The 21422-nt window shown below is 40.1% G+C and overlaps 1 protein-coding gene across 2 annotated transcripts in view; it reads right to left on the bottom strand.

Moving 5' to 3' along the window:
* sema3fa (sema domain, immunoglobulin domain (Ig), short basic domain, secreted, (semaphorin) 3Fa) overlaps nucleotides 1-4464 on the bottom strand; it is a 46167-nt gene extending 41703 nt beyond the window's left edge. Inside the window, exons 1-2 of one of the 2 annotated variants that reach the window (XM_082532217.1) lie at nucleotides 4054-4464; nucleotides 2514-2667 (exon numbers count right to left, since the gene is read on the bottom strand). In XM_082532217.1, coding sequence (XP_082388343.1) covers nucleotides 2514-2667; nucleotides 4054-4449 — 550 coding nt within the window. In that variant the 5' untranslated portion in view covers nucleotides 4450-4464. Of the gene's footprint in view, nucleotides 1-2513; nucleotides 2668-3127; nucleotides 3458-4053 lie in introns of those variants that run through there. The other variant, XM_082532218.1, reaches the window with a different exon arrangement.
* Between the last annotated feature and the right edge of the window lie 16958 nt (nucleotides 4465-21422).

The following is a 21422-nucleotide window of genomic DNA, read 5'->3' as shown; positions in this document are numbered from 1 at the left end:
TGTGCCTGAGGATTAGCCTAACAAGCTATTACTTGTTAATATGGTGCCATTCTCCCACAGTTTGAGGGCAGTTAACCTCGGGTGTGACTGGCTTCTGTTTGCAGGGTCACAACCTCTCAGAGCCATGCACACTAAAATAGCACGTGATTATAGGCCTTGTTTAAAAGTAAATATAGGAGTTCTCAGCAGCTGATCTAACCCATTCTTGCTCAGTCTTTATGACAAAGAGTGCATGTACATAACTGCATAAATGTGACTTTTGTTGTAGATGGGAGTTTAGATGGGAGTATTAAAACTTCACATTTTTTACAGCTACAAGGAGAGTAAAGGATCCAGGGGGACTTTATGTGCTGCTTGACAGAGTGATGCATGCTATGTGTGTGTCTGCATGTGTTTGTCAGCTCTTTTGAAGTCTGGGTTGATGTTCTGCTTTGAATGGACATTCCTTTGGTCTTAGCCTCTGTTTGCACACTTGGCCCTTATCACAGTTAATAACTCAGCCTGCCCTAACATACTCAGTAGCTGCTTTAGTCAGACTTATCGGCTTAGGTTCATAGTTGTGGTTTACAAGGCAAACCTTTGTTTATTTTATGTGACAGAGAGAGCAAAACTGAAATTATGAACCAATCCATACAGTTAAGAAAACAAAACAACACAAAAAAACAAAATTAAAAATTAGAAGGCCGAGTAAAAAAGCCCAGAGTCGAGCAATAATAGTGCAGGACTTTTTTTCTTTGCAGTCCCAAGAGAATCAACAATATAAAACACAGTTAAACACAGTTAAATCTCATCGTTAATAAACTATATGTGGAAGTGCATGTAGAATGGGTTTGAAGGAAAGTAAATAAATGGATAAAACGCAGTACTAAAGTTGTATGTGTATTTTATTGTAATATTTATTATGCACAACTGTGTGTAGCTATGTGTATGACCCACAGTCTTTTGCTTTGATAGGGAGCAAACATTTGAAAGGCAAAGACAAATTGTGGAGTTTTTTTGTAACAAACTTGGATTTTAGCCAAACGCAGCAAAATCTTCTCTTCCAGCTTCACAAAATGCAAATAATCAGTAGAAAGCGATACTGTCTAACCTTTATGGATAAATATGTGAAGCTGGGTCATAATGAGCAAATTCAGCATTGTAGTACAAAAACAACAGCTGGGAACACTTGGCAGCATAAATTAGTATCTCTGTGTTTTATTTTAACTCCAAAATTGAGATGCTTGTTAAAATAGCTGGATGTTATCATACGGAGAATATTTAAAGTGAACATATTTGCATGGTAGCGCTAGTGTGATACACTGACGAGTTAAAAAAAACATTAATAAAAGCACATTACACAAGTATTCCCAGCGGTACTGTGCAAAACCAATACAATTAGGGAATGCAGAGCTTAGGTGCATTTCTAGTCTTCAGTTATCTGAAGTTGCCCTGTGAGGCATAAAGTAACCTCGAAAACTAATTAAAAACAAAAAGGAACTCATTAAAAGAAGTAGAAAATAAATGAACTCTTTTCTACCAAGTAAATGTGCGACCATTAGTGTGTGAAATCCAGCTTGATTAAAGACAAAGAGAAGTAGATGGGATTCGAGGGATGAAGAAAAACAAACAGATAAACAAAATATCTGAGGAGAAAAACCGGAGAATCGGAAAAGCCCCTGGAGCTTTTTAAAATCAGCTTAGCATAAAGATTGCAATATCAAGTAACACAATTGAAATTGAAGCAAACACCAGTGCTGTAAAAACACTTGACATGTAACATAAGTTACCGTCTGAGATATCTGTGATTTCATTTTCAGAAAAATGAAATCCCCCCCCCACTTGCTTTTTACCTTCAGCATTCCTAGATGATCACATTTAGGCAAATTTCTAATACAAAGATGAGATTTGAAGTGCAGTAATCTCATAAAACGACCAGGATCTGACCTCATCTGAGAATTATTAAAGTGTTTTTAGGGACAAGTACTATAACATGTCAAGAACAGTTATGGATGCAATGACTATTCCAACAATGGAATGACAAAGCACTCGACACACTGCCACTGAGGCCTTTTAACGGGACAGATCAACACACACAGGGTCTCATATGGCACTGGCTAACATTCATAACATGCTGGATGTGTACCCTGAGTTTGTGCTCAGCCAAGTGTTAAATCTGACTTGATTTCAGAAGAGAGCCGAGGTCACAAAAAAGGCCTGTTTAGGGAACAAACTGCATCCAGGCGATTGGATGAAGAAATATTCTCTTACCCTGAATAGTCAGGACAATCAGCAGCGCATCTCCTCATCCCGCTCATCAAGCCTCTCTCACACAATCACACAATCAAACTCAGTGTTAACCACTGAAGGGACAAACGGCAGGCTTGCCAAGACCTGAATTCAGTCGGTGCCAGCAGTTAACCCACGAAATCAAAGAGTGCTGACCGAAGTGGCAATCAAATCTGCATGTCTGAAGAGAAACACAGAACTACACCAACTAGGTCACAGACACTGCATTATTTTCAATGTCTTACCTTTGAAGGACAGGAAAATTCTGGGAGCAGACAGGGGCTCGCTGGGAGGGGGCAGCCCCCCAGATGATAAAGCTAGTAGGGCCAGCAACCAGCACAGTTTGTCCCACAACATTGTTCCTCTGTTTGTTAACAGGGACAAAGGAGAATCCAGGAGCTGAGGGACAGACAGGGATGACCATCAAACAATGAGCAAAGCCCTTTCAATTCACAAAACTCGTACAGTAACCAACTCGTAGTTACTAAAGTAATTTGGTTGTTTCCTTGCAATCAATGGTGCATTATGCAGCTACTTTTGCCTTCATTAAAGTCAGACCACACAGAACAGCAAGCAATGAGTGCGATACATGGCAAAAAACTGGATATGAATTAGTGTAGTTTTTTTTTCCTTTTTAAATTGGTTGCCTATCATATGGTGGAATCGCAACTTGATCGTTTCATTTTATTAAGCAGGGAATGGGCTGGAATCTCCTTCCAGCTGAAAATACCGCTGCCCGCCCCTAGCCACTCTCTGCAGATCTTTACTTTTCGAAACAGTGCAATGAAACGTGCGTATAAATAAACGTTTAAGAGTTTAAAACAGTAACTGTTAGTTTATAGCGAGAGCTTCGTTTCACCCGTTGTACACGGAGCTGCCCCCTCACGCCTGGCGCGCACCGGCAGTGCTCACAGACTAAATCACAAAGCGCATCAACATGCTGTTATCCGCCACAAAGAGAGCTGAAGATAATGTCCTCATAAAAGAATCTGAAGAGGTATCCGCGTGTGGATCAGGCGGCACAAATGCGCGTAACGCCAGCGCAAAAAGTCACGAGAAATGCCATCTGAAGCGCCAGATTTGGAAACAATAAAAAACCATTTTGGCGAAGGTGTTTTGCCGTAATTGTCTGCGCATGCCACAGATGTTGTAAACGCGGATCCGAGCATGAGGTCAAACTGTCAGTCAGGGTTTAAGATCAAGTTCCACATAAGCCCCGAAGGCAGAACTCCAAAGCCGACCGTTAACCAAAATAAAGCCTGACTTGGCTTTTGAGTTATGAGGACACGAACATGAACCACGTGTCATTTATAACGTTAACGGGGATTTTAAGCGGTCAAAAAGAATCCGCTGAAAACTGCACATACGTTTCCTCTGAAGGTACGACATCACACGAAGTCAGAACTTTTAAGGTCTTTAAAAGAAACTCGCACTGGTGATTAAACACACGCTGCTCTTGGCTGTTGCAATATTTCAAAACAGTATTTCAGAGTATCGCTCATTAAAAACGACCTCCCACACGCGCCGGAGAGCCACACCAAAATATAAATATGCGCAAGCTTGTGCTAAACACGAAAATTTCTAATATTCAAGGAAAAATTATTTTACAGACATTTCAAATACATCTTCTATTTATTACAGATTCTATCTTGCACACACGGAGACATTCTTATTACTCGATTCCATTAAATGTGGCTTCCTATTGATTTAAGAGCGCATCTGTCAGAAAATAAATACTTAATTTAACTTGTCATGTAGCTGAAAAGCACTTAGATTATGACCTACCGTATGGTGACGTCCAGAGGATATTATGATATAGCTGGTCAGCACTGAAAACCATCCACAGATTGTTTGAGCTCCTCTGTCCGCAGGCAGGAGTATCAGTGTATCCGCCGCAGATCCCACACGATTATCCCAGAGCCAAATAAAGCTTGGGTTTAAATCAACTTGAAGCGGCCGCCTTAACTTGAAGTGATCTCTAAATCGCATTAACAGAATCTGTATTTTCCAGTCAAGAAGGTGACCAAGAAAGAATTGTTCCTGGTGCGTAGAAGGGAGGATCTTCAACCGTGCGCAGCGACGCTCAAGTGTGTAGTGCTGGGAAGCGGCTTTTGCAGGTGGATAAGCTGAGGTCTCCCGGCTGTGGACACACCCATGGGGGAGGGAACCTACCTTTAGCATCCGTGTGCGTCGTCCCTGCTCAAAATTGAAGAGAAAACGTCTCTGCTCTGCACCTTCATACACTCCATGTGGCTACAAAGGTAAACTTACTCAAAAGAAAGCATGACGCCTGCAAGTTAGTGAGTTTTCATGTTACTTTCCACATTGCATAGAAGAGTTGTCGCGCACCCTCTGCTACAACTGTCACAACCACTAACTATAAGTAAGCCTCACAGAAGAATCAGTTTTTACCTTTAATGACTTGCATCAGGGAACATCTGCATTCCCACTGCCTGTAATAAACATATCACATTTTCCATATATTCAGAATCTTCTGGAATTTTAAGTGTTAATAGTAGAGCATGAATAATGCTGAGTTTTTATTCATGTTCACTCAGTGTTTTCATATCTGTAAGCATTTATCTGTGTGACAACAAGGCAAATTAAGTTAAAGTTTGTGGTAGATCAAAACAAAAACAAAAGTTCCTTTGAAGCTCTCACACTAGCTTAATAATTCTAATTCAACACCACAAGACTTGATTTCATAATAATAAACACATATAGAATCTAACACTGAATGCAGGGAACCTGTGATAATGTCTGAATGGGCTGTCCAAACTACAGCAATAATAGTCACACAGCTCTTTAGAGCTATAGTACTGCACATCCTGCGTGTCCAGTAGTCTTGTCCTGGCAGTGTCGTTGTATGGAATAGGACTTCCTCTTTTTGAATGCCCCATGAATCACTCACTAGCTTTTTTGACTCAGGCAGATAAGAAAGAAACAGAACAGCTGAGATGAGAGCATGCTCACGTTATTCACATGAGAAACTGTTTAAAAAATGGCCAGATGCAGATGAGGTAGATTTCCCCAAACACCTTGGCGACCTGACAGTGGATCCCTGGCTCTCGCCTCAGACAGGCATCAGATATTCATGGGCAAATGGAGCCTTAAATCTTTTAATCTCACTTGATCTCCCACCCTGATCACACCGGCTTATTTTGCTTCTTATTCAGTCAACACACAATGCAGCTGATGCCCAGTGTACATGCTTATTATTCCATAAATGCTACATGCAGTAGCTTAGGTTTCATGCAATGTTAGGGGATATTGCAATTGCTTGACAGAGCAGTTGTAGAATAGTACAGGAACATAGAGGGTATAAATGCCCATTCAGTCACAGCTCTAGACTTGGTTTGTCATTTGCTATGTGTTTGTTAACTTATTAATACGAATGAAGGATCATAAAATATTTCTGTAAAATGTGTGAAAAAAACAGTGACAATTGCATATTTATTATGTTACTTTGTCCTCAACTTTATGTTGCAGTAATTCCTTACATAAAAGCCACTAAAGTACCCTTTAGTTCCACAAAAAAAAAAACCCTCAAAAAACTACACTGATTCTCTGGGTGAGATTTTTGAGTTTTCTGTCCTCTGAAAGATGTCTTGGAAAGACAATCACCGCATCAGGCTATGCAAAAGAGGCTTCATAGTGTGCCTCTTGGCTTTGATGCTCAAAGCAGAGAAAGGAGGAGTGCTCTGCATCAGCATTTGCCATTAGAAGTGTTAAATTTCCCCTGATATGTGCAAAAAGCTCTGAGAAACAATTACCCCCATACTCACGAGCTTGTGCGCATAGGGTGGGTGATACTGATACGTTTCAGTCCGTCTGAATCTTGTGCAATCTTGAAAGACCATCAGACTCTCGTTCTCATGGATATAACACAGTGAAGCACACAGCTTAACATGTACAGGTGGCTATTTGTGTTTGAAGGCTGGAGACACCAAATAAATAACAACTTTTATAGATATCTGGAAGAAAACTTCAACTCCCATAAGACCCACTATGAATAAATCAGTAGGAAAAAAAAACTTTCTCTAAGGCTCACGTACAAGAAGTTCAAACGACCTCCAGTGAAATGTGTGTGGACCAGCCAAGTTTAATTGTGTCATTACTACTTTTGTCTTTTATTCCCAAATTGATCTACTATTTTTTTCCTCTTTTTGCTCTTTCTTTTTGTCTTTACTCTTCTGTCCTAAAGCCAACAGCTGCATGTTGTTTCCTATATTTCTTTTTAATCAACAACATTATTCCCATCTTCAGGCCTCTGGTGGCCTCACCATCTGTCACTTGCGTGAGACTAGAAGAAAGCAATTATTGAACCCTGGCTTTGAGCATCGCCCGCCTTCATGAAAAGTCCCTCATGCTTTCCAGTTCTTCATCCAGTTTTCTGTTGCAGCTATCTGAGGAGTAAAATGCGACAAAGTTGAAACCAAACATCAGCATTAGGTGCCAGACCGCAGAAGTGAAACACTTAGAGGGGTTTTCTGAAATGAGATGTTAAAAGTCTTTTGCTCAGCATGGGGAGAAACCAGGTTTAATAATGTGAATTTGAATACTGCACTGTGGGAAACTCTTAAGTTTTGTTACAGCTATTACATCACTTCACCTGTTGGCTGTTTTTTTTAATATCCCTGTTAAAGAACAATAACAGCAAACACTAATTTTGCCGCTCTTCACTCTGACACTGAGTTGAACACACACATCTATTTAAAAATGTTGTCATTTTCCTGGAGGACATGAAAGCAACACTGCATAGATTACTGCTATCACTCTTTCAGGGTTCTCTGAGCATTTTGTTTTTAATAACAAAACACTGTGCATTTATTTATCCACTGCAACATTATGATAAATAACAGGAAAAGAAACTGAAACTACACTAACATTTACAGTGGAGGTTTTAATGGAAACAGGTGCCCGTAGAGACTAGAAATCCAGACAGCATGAGAGCAGAGGTCATTTTCTAATATGAGTTTCATTATATTTACTGAATTCTTCCTCTAACCTTTTGCCACCAATGACTTCATCATTCCTGGAAAGTAATTATTAACAGGCTGCGACAACCTCAACCTCGGTCCTCTGGCTTTGGCAAATTAACAGCTGTCCATAACTGATGAGGTGAAGAAACAAGTGCAGCCCCGCACTGCTGTGCACATCTGCATTTACACCACACACACTCACACGTCTAAATGGCACAGACAGATGTGTGCCGCACATCCTCACACAACTGACCGTTAACCCTATGCTAGCAATACACACACGCGCAGCCGAAGATGCTGCGACACGGAGACTGGCCCATGGCACACTCCGAGGGACGCATCGATTGTGTAGAATTTAATGAGGGAACATGTACTCATCCCTCCACCTCACCGGGAGAGCTGTTACCTTTTGGTGTGATAAGATATTAAAAATTCACACTGTTTCTGTAGCGCTTTGACTGGTATGGCAGTATGCTCATTAGCATTTAAATAAGAAAAGGATAACACTGCACTTCGCAGAGTCATACCTCCTTCACAAACCTAGCAAACAGAGGAAAAACTTGAATCAACCCTGGAAACTTCGGCTGCTTTTAAACAGTTACATCCTGGGAATAGTTACTAAAGTTGTACGATTGTTTTGACGTAACTCCTCTAGACATTCACATTATGTTATGTTGCGGTAGTGTGTTGAAGAATGAGCTCATTCATGTCAATTTGTATTTAAACCCAGAAACATAAAACATCAGCAGTTCTAGATGTCTGTAAAAAGCACCGTTTCTCTTGACTGTGGAAAAGTAAAAGTGATTTAGTGGGAATTAGGCCATTTTTCTGTTCATATACTTAGCAAAACAATAAGAAAAATGTAACTGAACCAAGCACTCAAATAAAAAAATGCTGACTCTGAGGTCAGTTTCTTGTTTTTGGAGTAGTTCCAGTTTTTTTTCTCTTGTTAATAGTAAAACCACATTGTGTGCTCTCTTAATAAATACAGCACTATTTGTCTATTATTCTTTAAGTGCACTCAGGCCGACAGGAAAGACATTCAGTCCCAGTTTCTAGATTTTCATTCAAACCACACACTACTTGTGAACCCAGACTAGAAAAATAACTCGTATTTACCCAATTTTTGTTGGCCTGGCATCATATTGACTTTAACAATTAAAGACGCAAGACAACGTAATGTTGCAACAATAGCCTCAGTGTAATGCTAACAAACACACAGCATTGCTTTTGCTTGCTAAGTGAATCTTTAATTAGATGTGTATGCTGTAATGTAAATTCTGTTTAAAATGTACTTTTTCTACAATTGCTCACATATGATGTGCCTGTTGAGCTGTATGCTAGAGATTAATGCTGCTCTTTTCTTCTTGCATATTCCCCCCATCCAGATCTCACTGTGCTTGGCTGATTGTCATTTTTCTGCTTGTAGTTGTTCCTCTGTCTTTTGTCAGAGAAGCTGACTATGACTCAGCTGGAGCTTTGTGGGGCTAAAAATGGGACAGCTGCCTTTTTTTAAAACGACACAAGTTTGTCTCATTGTATCTGGCTCATATGTCTTCTGCCTGGGAACACAGGGAGGAGGGCAGCTGTGGTGGAATGATTTGGTATGAATTAAAGCTGTTTCCTAACAGGCTCCACAGGGTCTGATCCTGCCCCTTGCTTTTCTGGTGAATTCACTAGACCACTATCGAGTGTGCATTATATCATCTCCCTCATTTTTGTTATTCTCAATAAAATATACTGCAAATAATAATAGTAGTTTTCTATTTAGCATGACGTCATGGATGAAGGTGACCCAGCCGTGCAACCTGTGGTTGTTTGGAGGGTGTCTGTGTATGTGTGGGTTGTAATAGTTTTCCCATGCAGTGTTTCTGGCTTGAGTTTCCTGAGAGTCTAGTCTGTCAGTCATTCTTCATCAGCATCTTACCGCAAGTCTCTGGCCAGAACAAGAGACTAAAATGACTTCTTTTTGTCCTACTTTACCCACTGTTGTCTGTGGTCTCGAATGGGGAATAGATAAAACTTAATTGCTACTGACATAGTCTAGTTTTAATTACCACAACACTAAATTGGATAAACAGAATAAAATGGATGGCTAATTGGTCAGATGAATGGATGGATGTTTTTTAATTACTTAAAGAGAAAAAAATTAATTGTGCAAATTTATTAATCCATTTCTTTCTTTTTGAAGTTTCTTTCAGCTACTCAGAGACGAAGACAAAACTAGGATGGAGGTCCTCATTTTTCTCATTCTCTATGCTGCCAAGCTAGCAGAGGGAAAAGGGGCAGTATGTAAAACTGGGATGGAGCTCTATTATATAGCATACTATTCAATCTAGCAAAAAGCAAGCAGTTCAGCCTGTATTGGGGTCCAAATAAGGAAATAGGCCATGGAAACAGAGAAAAGAAATGAGAGCAAAGACAAAAATTACATTTATTTCCAACTACCATACGTATTTACTTATTTATTACACTTAATTGTATTCTTATCTATATATTCTTGGACTGTACTACGAAAGTTTCCTGTTTATCTTGTACTGGGCCTTTTGTAGCTCTTCAGTTCATCCACTATCTGAAACAAGCTAATTTATCTTTAATCCCCTTCCTTTTAAGCAAGCTTTCTTCTTATTGATTGCCCCTCGTAAACAGAAAGCTTCCACCAGAAGTTGGTGGTGCTGCTGGGCTCATAGATGGGTCTGTGTTCCTGGGTCTGGATTAACATTTAGAAATACTTTGTATCTAATATCAAAGTGAACCAAGTATATAAAAAAAGGAAACCATCTAACGTCAAGTGGCTCAGAATGATTTCCTGCTGTCTCATCATTTGCAGCTTTGACCACGATTAATATGACCATCTGCCACTTTAAGAGTAAATATGAAAATGAGGAAGAACATAATAGATCCCCTTTAGTAATGATTGAAAATAAAACGAATTTATTGCAATGCATTTGTAGTTTTACTACAATATAACTTTAGCCCTAAATTAAAATCATCATGGTAATCCATACTTGCAACAGCATGGTACCATTGTTGCTTCTAACATGTTAGCATACTGATGACAGCATTAAGCTTAAAGCTCCACTGTGCATATACGGAGTCACGGAGCAGCTGGCATGGCTATCGACTCTTGTTTACAGCGTCTGACTAACAAGGACAGGCTCATACTGGTACAGGGTTGAAAGTTTGGATACAAATATATATATATATTTATGACGCTTGAATTTTTTGATCTCGCTTTTGCAATTACTCTACTCTGGACTATGCTGAGTCCCTTGTCCTTCACCCTTCCCTCACCCAACCCTCCCCATCTCATCCTCCTGTCATCACTCGCCCTGATGAGGCTGTGAAACAGGTGGCTCAAGAATTCAAAATGACATAGGAGAGAAGGGGACCAAACAGTTGTGTGTGTATGTGCATGTGTGCGTATATAAGGGAGAAATAGAGAAGGACTTTGCATGTATCTGTGTTCATGAAAGACAAGAAGAAAGTGAGATGCCAAGCAAACACAACAATAGCAAACAAAGCACTAATTTAGCTATTTCAGATTCTCCTCACTGCCTAAACTGAGAGCCTGTTGCCATGAGATACCTAAATTTAAAAAAAAAAAATCAAACAAACAAACAAAAACCTTAATGAAATCCATCTTGATGAAAACCATAGACTCTAAAGTATCAGAGATGAATGGCTGGGGAAAAAAGCAAAAGATTAAATGATTTCCAGAAGACAAAGGCATTCGTGAGTCTGAATGTGCTACGATCAGTTGAAGCAGATATAGCGACTTGTGATGATAAGAGAAAATTTTTTCTGTCTAACACGAAGGTGCTGTTTGGTTACATGTAACAATGAGCTTACGTTTGTTTCAGCTCTGCAGAAGGAGAACAAATCTGTCTGGACATCTGTTCCCCAAACTGCCAGCACCAGTTGTGTTGGTAAAGATCCTGTAGTAAGTTGTCTGGAGACAGCATGAAAGATCAAGAGCATATTCTTAACTATGTTTTTTCTGCTAGGCTTAGTTAGCAATTTAATTAACTGGAAATGTTGCAGGGATGTCACAACTGTCAGGGGCTCCACATCCAATCCCAGAAGAAAGTCGCTCAGTCTTATCGCTTCTTATCGTGTCTGCTTTCCCATCAATGCCCCCTCCTCCTCACACTCAAATTACCAGTTTGTCTCACACATTTGACAAAAAAAAATTGTTTGCAGCACTGATGATGATGATTAGTCATTCATGTTCAAATTACAGCTGATTTTGCTTTCCTTACAGCTGTGGTTCATCTCATTTTTGGAGCAGTGCAGAAAGTCCAGTGCAAAACTGTACTCAGAAAAGAAAAACATTTAGTTTGGTAAAACCTAAAATATCATATCAGTTGCTTTATCAACATTAAACCTGAGCTTTACAACATGTTGACAGTTTTATGGTCTGCCACTGGGGATAGTGTCCAGCCTCAGACAGCTGCCAGTAATGGGCACATCTGGCTCTTGATTCTGCAAAAAGAAGCTGTTGTTCCAGTAGTTGCCAGCCAAAGAAAGCTAACCCCATTGTCTTCTCTGTGCAACCATGTCGGCCAGATAATTTGTCTCCGTGGTTGCAGATTTGTAATGAAATGGACGGAGGCTGTGTTTTCCGCAGTTTGTATGTATCTGTCATTTGTGGACTGTTGCTTCTAACCCAGACAGAGGAGACACATTTATTCAATTATTTTACACCACATGGATACCATCTTTTGAGCTGAGTGATAGTTGATGAATTGATGAATTATTGAGCAATACTGGATTTGCCAAAATCCCACACTCCATGTGTCTCTTCTCGTGCATGCATACTGCATATATTATTTCATTGTTTCTTTCTCAGTCTGAGTCCGAGGATTTTTCTTTGCAGTATGTGCTCCAGAGGTTGCACAACCGCCAAACTCCATGTGTTTCTGACACAAATGAACTGCCTAAGTCAGTTCATCCAGTGTGAACATGTTTCGGTATGTTATTAGCATAAAGTATGGTTGACAGATAATACTGCTGAATAGTAATTAATAATACTAAAGACAGATCTAGCAGTTACACAATGTGAACTGTTTTGTATCTCTAGTCTGTGTGATTTTGCAGTGGCTGTAAAGGCATAAAGATGCACTGCTTTATAAAGTTGACAAGCTCATTTTCAAATAAAACGAGATGTTACTGGAAACAACAGTGAACTTGAAAAGTGGATTGAAACACAGGCAGCTGACAGGCTGGTGCTGAGTTTGACAAGTTAATTCAGTTTTCGTTGGAGGTCTCAACATAGCTTCCTTTTCTAAAACATTTTCAGTACACACTCCTCCACACATTCACTTGTGCTCGTGCGCACGGGGAGACACATTGTACATAAAGCAGCAACACATGTAGACAGCAATCTGATTGGAACAGAGGAGGCGATCAGGCAGACAGCCTAGGGAGAGGTGGCGCCTGTCATGTGGAATGGATCTCATTAAAAGTATGCCCCAGGTCACACTTTGATGGACGGGGAGACGTCAGTCATCTGCCAGCCAGATTAGCTGAGACTGAAACCTCGTCCTCTCTCTCTGCCCCTTGAGAGCTCACAGCATACCAAGTGGGTCCGGCCAGACTTACGTGCGCCCCCCCAGCCTCTGTCAAACCTCTCACCTCTGGGTTGCCAATCACAGAAACCCACAAGCACATCCAACTAAATTGTGAAGGAGAAAAACAAAACAAAACACCTGCTGTGTTAAAAGGCAGGTGCTTCCAGGCTGTTTCTTTTGCCTCTTGTTTGAGGCTGTGTGGCTGCCTCAAAGGCCGTGTCCCCTGCCCTGTACACATTTTTACTCAAAAGAGCCTGAATAATCCAAACAGTTTTCTTATGGTTGAACATGCCTTTGCCATTGAACTTGATAACATTCTCACATAGTGCACTCTTAAAATGTAAAGCGTGAGGAGTAATACTCCTTTACTAACAGGGACACAGATGTATACTGCTTATTATTAAATAAATCTACACTTCTATATGCGCTCCATTCTTGGGCTTCCTGCATGCACTCAGTTTCCTTTCCACTTGGAATATTGTGGATGTGTTTATAGGTATCCCTCAACCTAACTGCTAACCCGTTTCAGTTATTAGCACATCTATAGTTTCATAGGATTTGTGTGCTGGTCTTTTTTCATCATTCTGTATTACATCACTTTTTTCATGTTGGTTGTCAGCACTGTCACACAGGAGCTCATGGACACTGTAATGACTTAATGGGTTTATGTTATTGAAACTAGATTTATTCATATGGGTTCATGCTTAGTCCTTTTGCTTTTTTAAAACTAAATTTTTCTTGGTCTTCAGGAAAGTATTGACAGGTGTCCCCCTGCTGTAAATGAAGCAGTTTGCAAAGTGACATGTCATGTGTTTCTCTGGCTACAGGCTGAGGGGGGGAAAGCCACAAATTATGCACAAGATGTCCTTTAGCATCTGTTTAAGGCAATGGTGAGACAGGTCTGTCATTCCCAACTCATTACATATGTGCATTTTTAAAAGACCTCCTTCTTAAGCACACTGGGGTCTGATGTTTTAACTCCAACTATGATTTTTTTTTTCCTTAACCTAACCTCAGCCTAAAGTCTTACTTGAGCTGAGCCTAGTTGTTTCCATGTCTCGATAGCCCAAAAAGCTGATTCTGTTCATCTGGAGTTTTCAGTGGGAAAAACATTTCGTCACTCATCCAGCTGACAGCAGGTTTCTCCAACCTTATAAACAGTTCCTTTGCATAGTGACTGAAACCAGCACCACTGATGAACAATGGGATGTGAGGTCAGTTTCTTGATCATTAATATGCAAATTGTAATAACCATTGATCAACAACCACTGATCAGTGACAATTGATCAATGGCCATGAGTACCATTCACATAGAGTTGGGGAATGGCTGCAATCGCAGGTCCCCTCCTCGATGGTCTTTCCCTTTTCCCTTTCCCTTTTCTCGTAAATGCCCTTGGCCTAGTTTCATTATGCAAATGTACTGTTTATAAGGTTGGAGAAACCTGCAGTCAGCTGAGACTGTAGTAGTCACTTAAATGAGTGACAAAATTTTTCTCCCACTGAAAACTCTACGCCCAGATAAACAGAATCAACTTTCTGGGATTTCCTTACCTGGATGATTGAGCATGCATCAAGACATGTCTTGATAGCATATTAAACTAAGTGCTTGTAGGCTGTAGCCTCAATTTCCAGACAGTCTTTACAGACTATAGACTTTTATATTTCTTCACAAGGAGGGCTATTTTTTCTCCAAGAATACCAAGAAATCATTAATAAAACCAGTTAAAAAACAAAAAAGAGTTTGCTGCTGAGATAACTTCATTGAATTTTTGCTTACACAGCAATGTTTCCCCCATAACCTAAAATCTCTCTTTTGTGTTTGGGGGGAAATTCTGATTGCAGCTTACTAAAAGCTATGTTTAAGATGCGCTGTTTCTAGGCTTCTGCTTATTCTGCCGTTTCCTCTTTTTGGTGTTGTCTAGTAGAAAAAAGAGCATGTGCTCTAATCATACAGTGACCTACTGTTTATCCCAACATTCCCAAGAGTTCATGTCTCCAGCAATAGACCTGTGGCATGATGCCCAGGACAGGAGCCATGGATGGCTCACTTTGACAAGCATGCTAGTCAAGGCTGTGCTAGGTTCACTCGAAGCAGATATGGATTCTCAGCAATCTCTGACACGCCGGTTGACGTAATTCTAAGTCAATTTGAATTACATCTAAATATGAAGCTGGTAAAATTGAGAGATAGTTTTGGCAAAAGATGGAAATGGTTTGGGCTATTTACAGAGCTGAGGATGGCTGCAGGGAATGTGTGTCAGCATTTAAAACTTACTTCAGCATTTTGATTTGTGACGACTCCTGCAGAAGCATGATGTCTCCCACATTTAATCCATGCTGTACTCTGACCAGCATGCAGTGTGTCATGCTTCATGCATCCCGCATGATAAAACCCAAAGGCAGTTAAGGCTTCCTTTGGCTTGCTAAGGCGTTGCCATCTCCAAAACCAAAGGCCCATGCAGCCTTTGCATGCTACAGTCACACTAAGGAAAACAGTGATTGGAGGCCATGAAACAACCAAAATTATTGTGAGCTTGTTGCCTTTTAAATTGCTGCTTTTAAGACGGGAACCAGGTCTGTCAGCACTCACAGTCAGCTGCTGTTTTCAAAACCACTTTGGTGCGTCAAGACAGATTACTATTAGTTTGTGATTGAATGGGGGACCAAACTGGTAATTACATGTAACCTGTTTGTGATAATATGATAATTAACTGTGATAAAATTTACAAAAACTGTAAATCCACATATGCACAAATTCATATTATTCAGAAATTCAATATTAACTACTTCAATTCAGAGTTCAGCCTAAATGTCATAGATTTGAAACAGACATTCAGAAATTCCTTCATAAATAGTGACGTCGTTGCTGCAGATGGCAATGTAACTGTTAAATGAAGTGGCCAGTCAGCAACCTTGCTTCTCTATAGGAAATAAAATACCAGTTGGCAACTAGTTAGGTTGAGCCCATTGGAGATGAGTTGTGCTCATGGTTGCAGACTGCGTTTATAAATTCAGTGGCAGTTATTTGCAAACCTTCACCAGTCTGAGAATGATTGCAGTCACACTGAGACAGAACACAGTTGTTTGGAGACAGGTTGTTTCCCACCAGGTGACCTGTGCAATTGCCTTGAGATTGAAAGTGGTCACATAGAGGTTGGGGATGCTGGACTTTCCACTTTTGAGTGACCAGTTGGTTGCCGTAACTTTTTGCAATCTGTTGCTGAACATGAAAAAAATCAATGCATTCACTGGGCAAGGAGAGTGTTGTCCCACTGCTGCGAACAATCCATATTTCCCTGGAGGTCTGGTTGTTGTAAACACTCAATTCTGACATCATTCACCACTTGAAATGCGTATTTAACCCGACTCAACTCAGATGCTGCTGATATGCAGCTCATGTGGAGTTGCTTCCTTTGACTTTTCCCAAACATGTCAAACTGCAGCACTAAACAGAGTGCTTCCAGGCTATACGGCTCTCTGTTTGTCATCATGTGACTGCTGCAACACCTGGATTCCAGCTGTTTGTTAAGACTTGTTGCTGCAATTGGGCAGATAATTAGGTCGCAGTGCTTGTTTGCATTCTTAACTGATTTCCATCCTTTTGTCATCTTTAGCTCATTAGTAGTTTTTTTCTGGTTTTCATTATTTAATACAACAGAGATAGAAGTTATTCATTTGTTAGATTAATTTACTAGAAAAATAATGAACTAGTAGCATCACAACAATAAGAATAACAAAATGTAAAAAAACATGAAATATTATGCAATCGGTTACTTAAAAATGAGGGAGAATGATCAGATTTCTTCACTAATACCAGCAAATCCTCTTAGCATGTGTTTTACCCCTAATAACTGATGAGTGCACAGTGCACTTAGTACCCAACAATTCATGTCTCTATCTACACCCTTGCACTGATGTACACTGCTGTTGAGCAAAACAATAGATTTATGACTATCGAAATTAAATAAAGGGCTACTGATATTGTAAATATGTTTAGGACAGGGCACACTGGATTTATTGGGAGGTCACTAAGGGAAAAATAATGGCCTTGAAGATTTCATCACATTGGCTGAGGGGTCAGAGAGGGCTCAACAGTGGATGCGATATTTGCCTTCTTTTCCTGAGGGATTATGACTTTTAGACATCATTGCAACATGAGCTACTCCAGAACACCATGCTGAGCATTCCCTCCTGAGACACTCAGGACCTGGGTCACTTGGCTTTGACATGACCCTTCACCCTTCCATACTTACTTACCTAACTGATGTTATGTAAGTGGATATGTAAGGGAAGTGTTAAGAGGCATGCTTGTTTTGTTGCGTTTCTTTGAAATGTTCTGACTATATGGGTGAAGCGTTTTCATTTAGTAAAACACGACAATTAATTAGTTGAAGTTTAAGAGCTTGGCGACAATTTAGTTGAGATGGGGGAAGGGGGGGGGGTGACATGCCTCAGGTGCAGCAGACCCTAGTGACTGCAGCAAGAGATGTTAAAGAGTGGTTGAACACAATGCATCAGTAATCACAATAAATTTACTAATCCCTTCCGGAAAACACTATGAGAAACCCCACATGCAGCTCTCCCTGAGGCACAAAGACACTCAGCAGGCACATTTCTTTGACATCCCAGTAGTAAAGGTTTTTAGGGGGGGGGGAGAAGTGGAAGCTACTCATTATCCAAACAATCATTTTCAAATATTTAAATGTCAGGAAGTGGCTATTTGATGGAGAGGAGAAGGACGGTGGGATGCTTCTTACAAGCCACCAAATTAGCCAACCACACTCAAAAATATTTGCCCAAAATGCAGACTTTACTTTGATTATTTGAATAAATAAACCTTTGATTTTTAGATATTTCAGTTGCTTTTTACTCAGAATTATTGTTTCATGTATATGAGGGTGAAGAATTGTTTTTTTGAGTGTGCACACTGCATTTAGTGTAGCAGGCAAGATTGCATGCCTATTACAATTAAGGTGAAATAAGAAAAGGTATCATAAGCTTAAACAATGATGATACACACCAGCATGGAATTTATAAGTTTTTTTATGGTTAAATGTGAAGTACAAATACTGAATTCCAACAGCAAAAATGCTACAAGCCTATAAATGGCTGAGTTTTCTCATTCCTCTGGGGTGTTAAGTGTTGTTGGCTTCACTGCACAGATATTGACACATTTAAGGTACAGCAGTGAATTAAACAGCAAGCTGACATAAAATTCTTTCAACAGTTTTTTTTTCAAGTGCTAATAGATACTCAGCTGGACTATCGGCATCTGCATCTTTTTCTCATTAAATGGTACTGGGTAGCCTGCATGTATTCACAGCATCCATGGAGAGCGAACGATCAAGTAATCAAGCTCCGGCCTCTCACAGGTTGTTGCCTTCCTTGCATTTCCCTCATCTGACTGTCACTCAGTACGATACTACTTTCTGCCTCCCTCCTTTAATCACCTGTCATTTCTGGTAATGCAAAGCGACTGCCAGGGCCATGTAGGAAATCAGCCACATCTTTAATGTCACTTCTCGTTAATAGAGAAAGTCAGGTAGGAGAGATGGGCACATTTACTGTACATTCGCAGGGACCTGGCTAAACCCCTGACAGCAAATTCCTCTGCTTTTGTGTGGGTATTTCCAGTTGCACTGCATTTTTTTAAAATGAGTCTTAAGTGACAGTTGGTTTCTTTGGCTGTTTGGTAACTGGATCATTTTGTTGACACTTCACAGATCGAAACAAAGATTGTTTCGGCACCTTCCCCAGTCCTTTGCTGTTCCCAGCTCTCACAGTCTTTCATAGTCCTTTATCTCCACTGACACAGCTGGAAGAGTTCTCCGACTCACCCACAATGAGCTCTCAGCCACAGCTGTGCTCGCTGCCTGCTGCCTGGTTCAATTTTTAATATTAATGAAGCTTAAGCCTGACACTCACCTGCAGTGCAGCATACGAGCGAGAGGAAGGGAGGAAGACCTCGTTCATGTCTGACAGCCCACCGTGGTGAGAGAGAGCTGCTGACACGCTGATAATATCAGCATCACTCTCTCCCTCATCCCTCTTACATGTAAAATATGTAATTTTAAGGCCCTGCACTTCGGTGCGTCAGAGCACATGCAGGTTAGCGTGTGTTTACCTGTAGCTGCATTTTAATCTTTTGTACTGCCTGATTACTTCCTTCCTCTAGTGTCCACTGGCTTCTTTTATCACAACATTATTTGGGATGCTCTTCTTTCATCAAGTCTGCATGAGGGATGATCACACAAATGCATTGGCTAAAGGGGCATATAGAGAAGAAATTGTAGCAGTAGCATTGACTGAAGACGCTCACATACCACTCACACAAAAAATCTTAAATACTAAATTATATTTCTATGCATGCATCAAGTCTTATGGTCTTACTCTCATGACTTAAGGGATCAGATAAGTCACACCAAGACAAGAGAGAAGAAAGAAATGCAACAGTTTCTCATAATTTTGGGTCATATCTTACCAGTGACTGTCTTTAGAAGTTGGTACCTTAATGCAGCAGCTATAGTTATATTAACAATCCCATTTTAGAACCCCTCAAAAGAATTTGCTCTGGGTGGTAATGGTGGCATAAGTTGCAGGTTGCAACACACCTTTTGCAGCTGTGTGTTGTCGTTGTTTAGGTTCTAAATTCTGCTTGGTTAGGATTAGGCACTCGAAACTAGTTGATACGGGTTAGAAAAACATAACACCATAACGGTAAGCCTGCATATTGACAAATGGCAAGTGGGTACCTGTCCCAGTGATGCCGAAGGTTGCATAACTGAGACACATCAGTATACCCCCCTTCAGAAATGAGAACATGAAAATCATGGCCCTTGATTAATTTTGTATTGCTTGCAGGTGTCTTCTTGTCAAATCTGTCTTCTTGCAAAAAATCCCCCAAATTCCTAAGAGCTGCTGTGTGGAGATATGCATTACAAACAGGACAGGAAGCAAAGAGTTTCTTATATTTGGGCAAATGGAGAAACTGAGCCTTCACTGAGACAAAAGCACACAAAAGCAATGCGATGCTCAGCAGGATGAATGTAAAAACTAGGATAATGAAATTCAGGATACATGGGCACCTAGAAGTCTTTTGCTGATTTAGGTTACTATATTTAAGCATTTTCAATAGGTGGATAATTCAGAAAACTTTACTAAAATAATCTTTTGGCACTGAGAGTTAATATCTATTTAATAATTAATTTGTTTTATAACAGTATGCTATGGGTGCCATAAAATTAAGGTACCAACACAGCTTTGACAATTTTAGAAAAAATCTTTGCTTTGGCTTTAAGATTAGGAGTCTTTGTCGTCATAGTTACAATACTTGGCCAACCATGTTAACTTAGGCAATGATTGTGGTTATAATTAACAAACCAATTTTTGCTGATGCCTGGAAATTTAAAAGAAACAGAGTTCTCTTGTTATAAAAATTTGACATTTTTAGGGATCCATCCATCCACCCCAAACTCCTACCTCTGTGGACTGCATGTCATTTCGGGATGATATCATTCACCTTTTTTTCTTTACATCTTGACAGACAAGACTCATAACTCCTACAGCTAACCACAGCCATTGTCAGCTGCACATAAACAAATACCATTTGGAGCAGGGTAACCAAAAATTTTGTCATTTTCTCAGGGATCTCATGTTAGCACCCTGTCTCAGGCCATCATCTCGCTCTGACCTTTGTGGCACTTTTGGAGTTTGTGAACGTTTTCTCTAACCTAACAAGCATGATGAACTGCGAACCTGCACTCCCACATGAAATCTGTCAGCACGCCATGCCTTTTTCACCATCAACCCACGGGCATGACATTAAGGTTGCCCTACATATTAAACTGGTCACGCTCTGAATTGTGGTTGTCCCTACACCCACCGCACCAGCCCTCCGGTTGCTTCCCCCTGTGCGCACAAGCAGCCCTATTTGTTGTGGTAACAAGGCTACTCACAAAGACGTCTGCTGATCTACTCTGGATACAATAGAATCTGTAATGGTATAAAAAGAAAACACCTCAGGGAACTATTGACTATTGCTGTCGTGTCCAGCATTGCTTATCTGAGTATCTTGTTGGCTGATTAAACTAACTGTTAGCCATCACTTTCTAGACTTTCACCCACGGGCATTAGCTAATGTCACCAGGCTTCTTCTTGGTATGTGTAAACATGCTTATAAAAATATTGAGATTATCATGTTTAAATAAAGTACTCGCTTGGAAGAAGGAAATATTGACTTTACATTATTTCTGAGTATACAGACTGAAACAAAGACCATTTAATGCTATTTTTTCTCTGTAGTAGTTATAAGACCCATATAGTTCCTTTAGCCTTTTGGTAGTTGTCATAAAGATATGACTATTCACTCTTTTATTCAGTTTTTATTAGTTTTCTGTGGCTGTCCCAGAGTCTTTGATTCTGTTGACCATTGTTAAACATTTATTGTTTATTCTTTCGTGAATAAAGTAGCAAGATTTATGATGGCAGAATGGCAGAAAGCACAAATTCAAAATAATCTTGACAAAATGAAAGAAAAACAATGTCTTTTGTGCATGAAATAATAGAAAGGAGAACTGTGCTACCTACAGCATGATTCTAA

This window comes from Aulonocara stuartgranti, assembly GCF_965226115.1.
Source record: "Aulonocara stuartgranti genome assembly, chromosome: 5".
Classification (NCBI taxonomy): Eukaryota; Metazoa; Chordata; class Actinopteri; order Cichliformes; family Cichlidae; genus Aulonocara; species Aulonocara stuartgranti.
The sequence above is the reverse complement of the archived record's forward strand: the minus strand, read 5'-3'. Positions and strand labels throughout refer to the sequence as shown.